At 41.7% G+C, this 13018-nt stretch overlaps 1 protein-coding gene across 22 annotated transcripts in view; it reads left to right on the forward strand.

Moving 5' to 3' along the window:
* Positions 1 to 13018, forward strand: part of tnika (TRAF2 and NCK interacting kinase a) — a 66530-nt gene that overhangs the window by 41000 nt on the left and 12512 nt on the right. For 3 of the 22 annotated variants that reach the window (XM_008399186.2, XM_008399187.2, XM_008399188.2), the window contains exons 13-22: positions 825 to 917; positions 2562 to 2648; positions 4240 to 4440; positions 4636 to 5190; positions 9030 to 9194; positions 9538 to 9780; positions 10880 to 10986; positions 11176 to 11291; positions 12519 to 12616; positions 12762 to 12785. In XM_008399186.2, the coding sequence (XP_008397408.1) occupies positions 825 to 917; positions 2562 to 2648; positions 4240 to 4440; positions 4636 to 5190; positions 9030 to 9194; positions 9538 to 9780; positions 10880 to 10986; positions 11176 to 11291; positions 12519 to 12616; positions 12762 to 12785 (1689 nt within the window). The remainder of the gene's footprint in view (positions 1 to 824; positions 918 to 2561; positions 2649 to 4239; positions 4441 to 4635; positions 5191 to 9029; positions 9195 to 9537; positions 9781 to 10879; positions 10987 to 11175; positions 11292 to 12518; positions 12617 to 12761; positions 12786 to 13018) is intronic. The other 19 variants (XM_008399189.2, XM_008399190.2, XM_008399191.2 and 16 more) reach the window with 10 other exon arrangements.

A 13018-nucleotide genomic window follows, 5' to 3' on the forward strand; every position in this document is an offset into this window, starting at 1 on the left:
CCGTCTGCGGCGAAGACGCATCACTCCTTTGATCCCTCAAGCTGAACCGTGCTGGAAATTAACTCCTTTGTTTCTGTCCTGAGTATTGCAAATTAGCCGATTCGGTTGAGGGAAGGAAAAAGAGCAGAAAAATTCACACGCGGGCTTTTCCCCGCCAGCGTCCCTCCTTTAGTTCCAGAGAGCAGGCTTATGGGAGGATAAGTCCTCAGCCTTTAATCTCTGTGCTCTCTGTGGATTCCTCCCAGGGCACCAGTGTGTGAGAGCCCCTAAAGATCACAACTCCAACTTTAATCTATTGTTGGAGCTTCTGTTAAGGCGCAGGGTTCCTTTGGCTTCTGGAAAATGTTAATGATTTGATTACATTTTTTTTTGCAGCTCTGGATTAGAATGGAAAAACAAAATGAGTTTCTCTCCCGTTGTCAAAATGTTGTCCTTCCTTCCTGGTTGTACATCATTCTCTGTCCTATTTCTGTTCTTTCCTTGCATCCTTTCTCCTTTTCTTAGTGTCTTTCTATCTTTTTCTCTTTCTTTCCTTGCTTCCTTGATTCCTTCCTCCCTTTCTGTTTCCGGCTTTTGGTATAAAGCCTACAAACTAGAACTATTTGCAATAAATTAATTGGAAATTTCACTATTGCATATTTTTAGATGAAATGTAAAATGCGTCAACAGAAGCTTTAAAGGAACCTCGACAGCAGAAGGGCGGGATATTGTTTTCTACCTTTTCTTGGCCAGGATTTTTGTTTAGAAACATTTTTTTTAAAACTCTGTACAGAACCCAAAGTTCTTTATGTGAACCTTCACGAGACTCCATTCTGCGTCAACAGCAACAGCAGAGGGAGCGTGAGCTGAGGAAGAGGTTTGAGGAACAGGAGAAGATCCGAAGGGAGGACGAGAGGAGGCAAGCGGCCAGAGAACAGGTTCACATTTTTAATAATTGATTCTTTTCTGACTTCCAGTTTGCTCGATTTTGTGGATTTGAAGGTCTGTATTTGCCGTCTTGAGGTTTTGGAAGCATCAGATACCACGCTTCTACCCCAAGAGGCTTCTCTTCTGTTTATATCAGACGTGCAAAATTTTGGAATAGCACAAATGCATATCAAGTAGCAATGCCAAACTCCAGTGTATTAACTTTTGAGACAGACCGACATAAAGTTGTGTATAATTGTGAAGTGTGGTGCTTATGTTGAGGAATTGCGCATATTTACATCTTTATCTTGGATTGCTTTGCATTTACTTGTGTCCAACTCCTTATCACATGTAACTCATATTTCTGCATTAAGAAATAAGAAAATATGCTGTCCCACAGCATGATACCGCCGTACTTTACAAAGGGAATTGGGTGATGCACAAGGTTTGTTTTTTTTCCACACACTAGATCATCTGGTTTGTGACAAACTGGACTTATTATAGCTTTCTTTTAACTCATCCATAAAGATAAATGGCTTGGTTAAATTTATGGGTTATACATAATAGGGGGCTAAACACATTTGTATGTCAGTTTTTTTTTGGGGGGGGGGGGGGAACTCAAAAAAACTGTTGAAAATCTACATTTCAATTTCCATCCAGATCAGAATGCTGCTTTTTGTGGTCTATTTCACACACATGAGGTTTATTATAAAAACATAAATAAATTTACAATTCTGCATTACTTTGTGTTGGTCTATCACGTGGAATCATAGTAAAATACATTGAAGTTTGTGGTTATCATGGAAATTTTTTGAATGCTTTTGTTTTGCTAGGTACTGTATATACAGCTCTGGAAAAAAAATAAGAGATCACTTAAAATGATCAGTTTCTCTGATTTTACTCTCCATAGGTAAATGTTTGAGTAAAATGAACATTATTCTTTTATCTTTTATACTATGAACCACTGACAACGTGTCTCTGAAATTCCAATATAAATTTTTGTATTTATTTGCAGAAAATGAGAAATAGCCAAAATAATGAAACAGATGCAGTGCTTTCAGATCTCAAATAATCCAAAGAAAGCAAGTTAATGTTCATTTAGAAAACGACAATAATAATGTTTTAACTCGGGAAGAGTTCAGAGTTTTTGTGGAATAACCAGGAGGTTTTCAATGGGATTCAGTGCAGAGGACTCTTCATTTTTTTTTCCAGAGCCGTATGTCGCTCTTTTTCCTGTCCTCTCTGTGAATTGTAACTTCCTTTTTAAATCATTTTCTGTGTATCTTTCTGTTTTGTCTTTATTACTTTGCTGCTCTCTTGCACGTCCTTTCTGCTTTGAAACCGTATCTCCCTTTATCTGTTGTCGGCTTTTTTTTTTAGCATCGTTATTGCAGGTGTTTGAAGACATCGTCGTCTTTACTTGATCCGGACCCGCTCTTATCTCATCTCTCCTCCGAAAGCCACCTCAGGAAATTATCCTTTCTTTTTCTCTCTCTCTCTCTCTCTCTCTCTCTCTCTCTCTCTCTCTCTCTCTCTCTCTCTCTCTCTCTCTCTCTCTCTGTCCCGGTCCTTCCTGCTCCGTCTGTGTAAGGGTTTTTTTTATTTTCCCAGATTTTCAATTTCTGTCTTTCTCCCTGTGCCAACATGCTGCTCAGGAGTATATCCGTAGACAGCTGGAGGAGGAACAGAGACAGTTAGAGATTCTCCAGCAGCAGCTCCTACAAGAACAGGCATTATTGCTGGTAAACTATAGTCCCTCCATTAAAGCTCCTCATCTGTGGCGTGTGATCTCCATCCCCGCTGCATGCACCCGGGGTGACAGCTGAACGCAGCAAACTGACTGTGAGGGAGACCTCACTCTGAGCCCCTGAGCTCGTTGGCTTCAAATGTGTGTGAACCAATGCCAATTCTTGCTTTTGGAGTTACTGAAATCAACTGTTGCATGTTTATGTGTGATAAGTTGGTTGGATCTCGAAGGATTACCCCAAAGGAAGTACACAGAATGGAGTATTCTTGTACAGCACATAATATCTTTACCTTTAATTGAATTACATTTGCTGTTCTGTATTTTTAAGGAAAAAGAGCTTCTGATATCCTACCAGCATGAACTCCACAAGCCAGAAAACTATCCCAATCGCTAGAATCTCACCTTTTATTATGTTTACGCTGTCAGTCGTCAGACTGCTTTCCGTTCCACTGCAAAACTCTCTCTTGTTTGCTTTTCTGGCTTCTTTTATTCATTCTAAATTGTAAAAAAAAAAAATGTTTCAGACTGATATAAATTGTCTTTAATTACCTCAAACTCGTTGGAAATTTCAGATAGAAAATTACAATGTTGGTCAGAAGTTGGCATATGCTCATTATTGGCATGAATGTCAGACATTGGCCTTTTAATGCAACATTTGAACCATGTGTGTAATTATCTGAAAACTACACAGGTTCAGAATGATTCATCAACACATCCTGCTAGATTAGATGTATATTCTGGGGTAATTTTTTTGATAGGAAATCCAGAAGGTGTGTTTCTTTATCAACCATCTGGCTGCTGATTTGAGAGGCAGCTGTTATTTTAGTGTTTCACACAGTTTTGGATACCACTGGCAATAAAACAGATGCTTGTCAACCACCTTGCTTGACAACTTGTGCAGTCTTTGATTTCCTCACACCAAGCATGAGTCTTCTCATTTTGGGGTAAACAGCTCAATGTGTGCCTCATTTCACTATTTAACTTTATTTCTTTTTTCAGGAATAAACTTGGCTTGTATAAATTTCACTGTTGCTTGAAGGTGTTAATTTTGGACCAGTGGTTTATTTCATGCTTGGCATCCTCTCAATTGCTGATGGCGTTACATTTACTTTTAGAGATAAACGGGTTCCTTTCCTCAATGGTCATTGGGCAAAAGGCAGGGTTTACCCTGGAGAGAGACAAACAACCGTGCAAGCAGACTCATACTTAGGGGTCATCTTCAAATAAGCAGTTTGCCGAACAGTCGTGTTTTTGGACTATGGGAGTAAGACGGAGTAGCCAGAAAGAGCACATGCATGAGTGGGTTATGCATACTCGATGCCGAAAGACCCCAGGCAGAGTTTGGGACCCAAACATTAAATTAACATGCAGTTCAACAAGATTCATACCAGTGATTAGCATATGTGAACTTCTGACAGCCAGTGTAAATACTGGCATTGCAAGTAGCCCAAACTGCTTCATTCTACATTCCTCATTTCCAGACATTTTGTTGTGTTGTGACTCTGTCACCAACCCACCGCCTTGTCTTTTAGCCCTTCAGCAACATGCCACGTCTTTCATCCGTCCCCGTTTCTTTCTCTCGTTAGGAGTACAAGCGTAAGCAGATAATAGAGCAGCGACAGGCGGAACTCCTGCAGATGAAGCTCCAGCAGGAGAGAGCCTACCTGGTGTCTCTACAACAGCAGCAACAGCAGCAGCAGCAGGAGGGGAGGCAAGCGGAAAAGAAACCGCTTTACCACTTCAAGGATGCCAGTCATCCTAATGACAAGCCTGCCTGGGCTAAGGAGGTAAGAGGAAACCAGGAATGCAGGATTTAGAAAGTGGTTCTTTGTGTTTATGACATGAAGTATGATGATGATGATGATTTATCCCGGAGATTTGTCTAATCATACGTTTCATGTTACAAAATAAATGTTGCCGTGATAAAAAGAAAATGCTTGTACTCCTACTTACTGTGCTTTGACTTTGACTTTGACTCCTAGGTCCAGAAGCAGCCAAATGCTCCTGGTAAACCATCTGCACAAGCACTTAAAAATCTGCCCTCTAGAGAAAACAAAGTCCCTCAAAAAGCACAAAGAAGTCAATCCTTCGGAGAACCCAGGGTCTCTGAAAAACCAATTAGAAGAGCCCATAAGAAGATCCCCGAAATATGTGTTTCAGCAGATGACTGGATACCCCAAGATAAACGGGTCACAAATCAGAACCAGTTTATGAACCAAATTAAGAACAATGCTGGCAATGGGGCATTCAAGAATCCGAGAGGGAAACTCGAGCAGGCACCCAAAGATCAGGCTAGTTCTGCAGACTCAAAGGTTTCAGGACAGGCCCAAACTCCACAGCACCCCAAAATATGTATGTCAGTAGCACACAGTGCTGACAAAGAGCCTTTAGAAAATCAGATGGGAAGAGCCAGGCAACTGCCCAAAGAGACACTTGGATCTGCAGACTCAAATATTGGAGCTCTTCAGCCTCATCCTGAGGCTTTGGGACAGACTCAGACTCCACAGTCTGGAGCCTCTTCTAACTCGTGCCTATTGGTTAGTTCCCGCCCCGTTCGGAGAGTTCACTCACCTTGCCGTAGACTAGATATAGAAGTAGACCCTGAAAGCAGTTCGCACCCTTTCCACCTGACAAATGCATCTGGCATGTCCTCAGGCAATTCACAGCAGCACTGGCAGAACGATTTTTCCAACCAACAACACTTAAAACCACATCAAAATGCCAATTCAAATCTGAAGAATGCTGTCAGCCATGAGAACTTGAGAGCACGCTTGGTTTCCCAGGACAGTGAAGAAGTAGATCCCCTTTCGCGTTCTTTCCCCGCACACGGCTTTTTAAATTTTGGCAGACAAAGAAACTCGTACTCCCCCGACTTCACCAGTGGCAATCACCTCATTGTCCCTGGGCAGTTTCTTAAGTCAGACAATAATCTGCCTCGTTGTCGCTCCACCGAACAGTTGAAAGTCTCTTCTCCGTTGTCGCCGTTTTCTTGGCTAGGCCTCTCTCCTCGCACATCGAAACAAAACTCCCCTTGTCACTCACCTTTCTCCCCGAAATCACGGTCCAGGAGTCCATCTCCTGGAGACATTAGGGCCCACAAAACAAATCTCCCGTCTCCTAAGGACACAAGCTTTGCTAAAGCCATTACAAACATGCTAGGTGTAAATCGCCCTCCTAAAAGCACTTCCCCAAAGTTCGCCTTTGGGAGTCCCAATTAGGCCTGTCAACTCGCTCACTCGCTCACTCACTCACTCACTCACTCACTCACTCACTCACTCACTCACTCACTCACTCACTCACTCACTCACTCACTCACTCACTCACTCACTCACTCNCACTCACTCACTCACTCACTCACTCACTCACTCACTCACTCACTCACTCACTCACTCACTCACTCACTCACTCACTCACTCACTCACTCACTCACACATTTGTATTTCTATTTAGGTGATTAATTTATGTATTCTTTGACCCTTTAATGTTGTCGTTTCACACCACATGGACGTTTTCTCGATCTGACCTCTCTCGTTTCTTAAAATTCAAATTTCCAAATGCGCTCTCTGAATTCTCTAAGACTGACCATTCTTCCCAAAGGTAGAAGTCCAAGAGAAATGTGCAGACAACGTGTAAAATATAATGTAAATACGCTGTATATATTTTATATTTTTTTTGAAAAGTGCTCTAAACTGGACCTGAGCTTTAGAAGCGAGATGCAGAATTTAAGATGTAGGCTGACAATCGACCTGATCTCTAGCTAGCTTTTACCCTCGACCCTACAATCCCCCTTTCACCTTCATCCCCCCATCACCAAAGTTCACCACAGTGAGCCTCTTTACACACACATTTGGGCACGATGTCATCAGGAAATCCCACGCATCCCAGTATGTTTTTAGGTCAGTAAAGCACTTAAACTGGTTCCACTTTGGTGACTGGTGCAGGCCAATTGGTGGTGGACTTGCTCTGTAGAACAGAATCGAACGGATCCTTCACAAGCCCGTTCTCCGTCCTTTCTTGGTGGTTTCTTATTCGGTTTCAGCAGTGTCCAGAATTAATACCCTTATTTATTTGTTATCTTTCGAAGAAGGAAGAAGGTTTTGGGTAAAGAGTTTAGGAAAGTTACCCAAAAGCTTGTTTCTTGTTCTACTAACAGCAATTTCTTGGTTTCTTGTAGGACAGTCAACCTTACACTAACCTCCACTGCTTGTTGTTTTCAAAGATGAGCAAGAACACTGACTTCTTCCCAGTGTCCCTTTTTCCATTGCTGAACGTTGTTTCTTTTATTAGTTTCATAATGACTTGTCACACCAACAGCTAACTGCATTTTCGGCAGCTGTTCCGCCTCGAGAGATGGGAAAGAGCGTCTACTTCCTTATAGCCAACTCCCATAAGCTGGCTTGAGAAATGACACAGTTTGGCATAGTGGCCTTGAAAACTTATTGGCGTAACTTTTTCAAAATTTGTCAAGTTGCAATCACAAACCTCGGCGCATTTTTCTGGTGGATTTTATAAAAGCTAAACAAAAACAAAGTCTCTCATAACTGTGAAGGTGAATATATAATATGGTTGTATTTTGTTTCGACAAACAAAAATGTGAAAACGACTGGTATGCGCTTGCATTCAGGTTTTATTTTATAAACCTACAGAACAGCTGTATTTGTTCAGAGATTACGTCGCACACAAGTGTGGACCATTTCTGAATTTGTTGACTTCTCAACTAACTGCATCGAAAAAGCATCTGGAAGCAATTTAAGTTTAATAACAGTTTTTAATCATTTATTGTGAATAAAACTGTGTGTGAAGTTTCAAAAAGCCTCAGAAAGGGATCGATTTCTCTCCACGTGTCTTTTTTACCTATAAGGTTTTGAAACTATGCCCTGCCGAGCCATGTCTCAGCCTTTAACCTGCTGTAGAGTAGCCTGTTTAGAGTAGCCGGGTGTGATTTTGGCAGCTGGGAGCTTTCCCTGGAGATACTCTTGCAGCACAGCAGATAATCTGCTAATCTGATTACGCTGCTCAGAGGAGCTTTCTGCCTTTTTCACACAGATATGTAGTGCATCTAAAAATACTTTCATTTCTTTTTCTTTAAAAAAAAAAAACATTTTTAGATACTTAGAGTACTGATAAATGGATTTGCATTTGTGACCCTTGCTCCTGCACAAATTCGAATTCTTTATCATGGTTTGAATACGAAGCTTGCTAAAGGAGATTGGGGATCGATCACTGTTGACCTTTTCTGTCAGCCACAAGACTCTTTTACTCCTCGGCTCTTATGTGGGGCGAGACGCATGCGGCCTGTGTTTGCTCAGGATGAGAGGCTGAAGAAAAGCCAAGATTGGTAACAATCTGAAGAATTTTATTATGCAGTCGATTACTTATGAGGGATAGATTGTTTTTTGTTTTTTTCCATTAAGAATTTAAATTGGATTGGATTGAAATTTTCAATTGAAATATCTAAACATGGTAACAAATTTTATGGATATAATTAGCTTTCAATCAAGCCTGACTTCCAGTGAAGTGAGATTTGGCATGAGGCTGTAGCTCTGGTATTGGCTATCCATTGGCTATCAATCTAGCTAGCTGGTATTGGCAATCTATTGGCTATCAACCTAGCTAGCTGGTATTAGCTATCCATTGGCTGTAGACCAACCCAGCTTTGTGGTTTGTTGCTGGTAGCTTGGATGCTGTATGTAAAAAAAAAAAAAAGTTTAACCTAATAAAAGTGGTAGTTAGTGCTCCATTTGGCTTTTTTGCAAGTTATTTGCCAGGTGTAGTTTTAAAATAGTGTTGGCTTAAAAAGAGTAATGGATGATGTTTTTTTTGTTTTTTTTGCACCGTCCACAACATGACTGTAACATAAAATTTTAACATTTTTCAAACTTTTGATCCTGGAAAGTAGACCCATGCCTATTGGAGAGAATATGAAAAAAAGCTTCATTTAATCCAATTGAATTTGACTGGGAGAAAATTAGGTTGGCTTGGATTGAGATCCAAACAATCGGATGACACATAGGTTACATTTCTGTTGTCAGTTAAGCTCTTATATAACTCTTAACAAGCGTTTCTCTGGAACTCTGGTTGAGATTAAAATCTGCTCCGATGTCTTGACATTAAGGCAGGTCGCAACAAGGAAAACGAGACTTGCAACGAATCTCCTGAAGGCATAGTGTGTGTGAGATATGTAATTAAAGACTGGAAAAACCAGGCTGAGTTCCCCACCTTCTGGATGCCGTCCCTTTAAAAACCGAAGGATTTTAAGAGCGTCTCGTGGCTTACAGAGGTGGTGCATGGGGTAACGGGTGGGTGACAAACAGCGGTGGGTGAAGCATGATGATTGATTGTGCTGCGAGTGACTGTAGTATGTGGCCTGTCTCAGGTGGAGGAGCGATCTAAGATGAACAGGCAGAGCTCGCCAGCGCTGCAGCACAAAGTGTCCCACCGCATCTCCGACCCCTCCCTCCCTCCCCGCTCCGAGTCGTTCAGCAGTGGAGGCATGCAGCCCACCCGCACCCCTCCCATCCACCGCTCCATTGAACCACAGGTGTGTGTGACTGGGTGCGTGTGAGCAGAAAGAGTCATGTAAATGTTTCATGTGCTCCCATACAAATAATTACACACCTTGCTGCTCCCTGTTTACATTATTTCTTTAAAAGCTTTGTGCAACATCTGATTTAGTAATTTGTCTAACGTTTCTGTCTTCTTCTTCTTCCCTCCCCGCCCCCATTTTCTCTTTTTGTTTTTTTTTCCATGCCTCAATTCAATACCATTTCAATCCATTTTCGTACACTTACATTCTGCTGCTATTCTTTCCTTCCATCCACCTCGTTAACCTCCTCTACTGGCATGCTTTCCGTCGATCGCTCCGCTCATCGACTTCGCCTCAGATGGCCCATCTCATTCCCGCCAAGGCCCACTCCGGCTCCGTGTCCGGCTCGCCGTCTCTCCAAGACCAGACGGGCTCGTCTCAGAGCGAGGGGGCTGGCGTGGCGTCACCGAAGCCCGAGACGCCCCGTCAAAACTCGGACCCCAGCTCTGACACCCCGGAACCCCAGCAGCACACCAGCAGCAGGGAGGAACGAGATCGAGACAGGACCGCTTGGCTGAGGGAAGAGGATATCCCCCCCAGGGTTGGTAATCCTTATTTACTAAAAGCTGAAAATAACTGATTCTTGTTTATAATTTTGTGAAGTACTGATTTATTTGAATTGTGTTTTTTCTTGTTTAACTTATGTTTCACACTTCATCATGTTTTTTTTGGTTCTGTACTTAAAAGCAAAGACAGACTATCTTATTCCTGACGACAGATTCACATTCTACGATCTTTCTCACATTTGTTTTAAACTTAAAAATTATATATATATATATATATATATATATATATATATATATATATATATATATATATATATATAATCAATGGCAGTTTGTGAATGAATTGTCATCGCCAAAAGCCTTAGTGTAGACTAGACTGCCTAATTCAGCATGAAGTCGGTGTTTCACACGTGCATAGTAGTGTTTTAAATGCAAAAATGACAAATCTTTTAAATAGATCAATTCTGAATATGGCATTTTTCCATCCCTCACCTCTCCAGACCCGCCCCGGGTTACTACCTATGTATAGCCTCTATATAAAAAAAAAAACTCTGGAATGATACAGACCAACACAAAGTAGAAACGTTTTTAGGATAAAGATTTAAAGTGTGCAGGTATTTGTACACAGCCTCCTTTTCCTTGGAGTAAATGCAGCTGCCTTCACCCACACACACACACACGCACACACACSCACACACACACACACGCAMACACACGCACACACACACACACACACGCACACACAGACACACTGTCCCTAGGGTGAAATGGCAGCTTGCTTACTGTGGAGATGCATCAGGAGGGAGGCATGGAAAGCAAGCAGACATCTTAAATACTCAGTGTTGCAGATGTAAAGTGAAAGTTGTTCTGTAAAGTATTAACTTATGAAGTTTTATTACAATGGCACAGCGCACCTTTTTGATTTGTGTTTGTAATTCTTTTTTCTTTTACCATATTTCAAAATGATATCTTACATTGTGTTGATAAAAGTCCCATAAAACACATGGAGTTTGTATTTATTTATAATGTGGATAAAGTGTGAAAATATTCTGCTACAGCTTCTGTCCGGTAGAAGAAGCGATATTGTCGCATCTTGTGATGTTTTTTTTTGTGTGTGTGGTTTTACTTGTCCAGGTTCCCCAGAGGACAACCTCCATCTCTCCAGCCCTTGTTAGAAAGAATTCCCCAAATGGTGGTGTGGGTCTGGGCCCTCGCTCCGGTTCGCAGCTCATACGGGCCAGGTAAAGACCGAAACGGAAAACTGGCTTCGCTACCCCCCAAAAAATATTTACCGTGAAAAGAGCCAATATGTTCCTTTTAATTAGGTAGAAATCAGACACCCATCAAACCTCGTTGACTTTATTCGATTTTTTTCTGATGATGTTGAGTTTGAAGCAAACCAATCATGCGGCTTCCTCCCCTGTTTTCAGTAATCCGGATCTGCGCCGCTCTGAGCTTTCCCTCGATGCCATGCTGCAACGAACGTCCTCGAACTCGTCGTCGTCGTCTTCTCCTTCGTCTCAGGGAGGCTCGTCCGAGAGGAGAGGTATTTAAGAGGAGCAGACATACAAGCGCACATCTACGCTACACGGCGAGGGTCACGGAAAATCTAGCGTGAGCGTAAGGTTTCTTGTGAAAACGCAGACGGAAAACAACAGCGAAAACCAAAACATCCACTTAACTCTCAGAGGCTTTCAGCAGGATGTTGTCGGTCGCGGCTGTGCTTCGATCAGCTTTGTCTGATGTGTCCTGTGTTGCTCACGGCCTACGGAGAGATACGGGGCAGGAAATGAGTGAGGGAGATACAGGGGGAAGTGTCAAACAGGGCCAGAGGGATGGTTTGAACACAGCATGCTCAGATCTCTGTCTGCCACAGAGGCGGTGATAAGACGAAGCACAGATAAGTCGCTGCATTTTTGTAACAACATGCAAGCTTTAAGAACTGTGGGACAGCTTGGTAAAAAAATAAAATAAAATAGATAATAAAAAAAAAAACATTTGCAAGAATGAAATGAATGACGAGGTCCTGTTGTAAAATCACATAAGTACCAGGATTTTTTATTCTTTTTTTTTTCCGTCTTCTGCTGATCAAAGAAAAAACAAAAAATAAATATTTTTATTAATTTTCTTGTTTAAAGTAGTGTAAGTGCAGTGAACATTTATGGCGCAATGATCTTTTAATTTTGTTTTGTTTGTTCAGACTGTTTAAGTCTCCAAATCAAAAACTGCTGCTTTTGAAATTTAAGAATTGTGTTTGTTCTCTCTGGTAGGATTTTGAGTTTATTATTTTCAGACACCTAAAATTAAAAAAAAAAAAAAAATTTTTACTGTTAGTATTTGTAAAATCGAGAAGCTCTTTGTTTTCGTAGGGTCATGTAGCTTTTATGGATTTCAACACATTTTATTTAGTAAGCCCAAGGACAGAAGTGACCTCTGGGTTGTAAGTGTTGCAAACCTCTGATGTAAACGTACAGACTGTAAAAAGAGAACATTTCTGAAAAAGAGAAGCAGGCAGGAAGTAGCCAAGGAGTAATTGTCCACAGAACATATTTTAGTTGTGCGTTTCCTAAACCTGACCTTTATGGAAGAACGACAAGAGGAAAGCTATTGTTGAAAGAAACCGCTAACAAGTCTAATTCTCAGTTTCTCGCAAAACCATAGAAGATGTTTTTTTTTTCTTCTTAACAATAGCTTACTTCTAAATTCTTTGCAACAAAACCCTTTAATGTAAGCTGATGTTTAAGCTCGGGGTTTTTTTGTGTGGGTTTTATAGGCCAGACCAAGCAGGTCAGAACTCCTCCCGGAGCCAACGAAGAGGTCAAACCCAAACAGGAGGAAGGCCGGGAATCAGCCAGACCCAGCAGACCTGCAGTGAGTCCAGCAGGAAACAGACACACACTGTCATTTTCCATCTCCTCTCTCGGAAGCTTTTACTCGTCTCCTCCTCCATTTTTTCTACTGTTCACCTGCTCTTCTCTTTCTGTCTGTGCTCCTCTGTCTCTTTGCTATTCTTCAGAGCTATAAGAAAGCCATAGATGAGGTTAGTGACACCCGAGTCCCCCTCTCTTCCTTTTTTTTTTCTTCTTTTAATCCCGGTTATCTTTAGTCGAAATCGTGAGACTTCCTCATCCTCTCCTAGCATGGTGAAGTTAGTTGGTCTCACAGGAAGTCAAGTGTTTCTCCCTCCAACTCTGAAAATCCAGGGTGCTGAGGCAATGCCGGTGCGTGTGTGCATTGACACACACACACACACACACACACACACACACACAC

Source organism: Poecilia reticulata, linkage group LG22, assembly GCF_000633615.1.
Source record: "Poecilia reticulata strain Guanapo linkage group LG22, Guppy_female_1.0+MT, whole genome shotgun sequence".
NCBI lineage: Eukaryota > Metazoa > Chordata > Actinopteri > Cyprinodontiformes > Poeciliidae > Poecilia > Poecilia reticulata.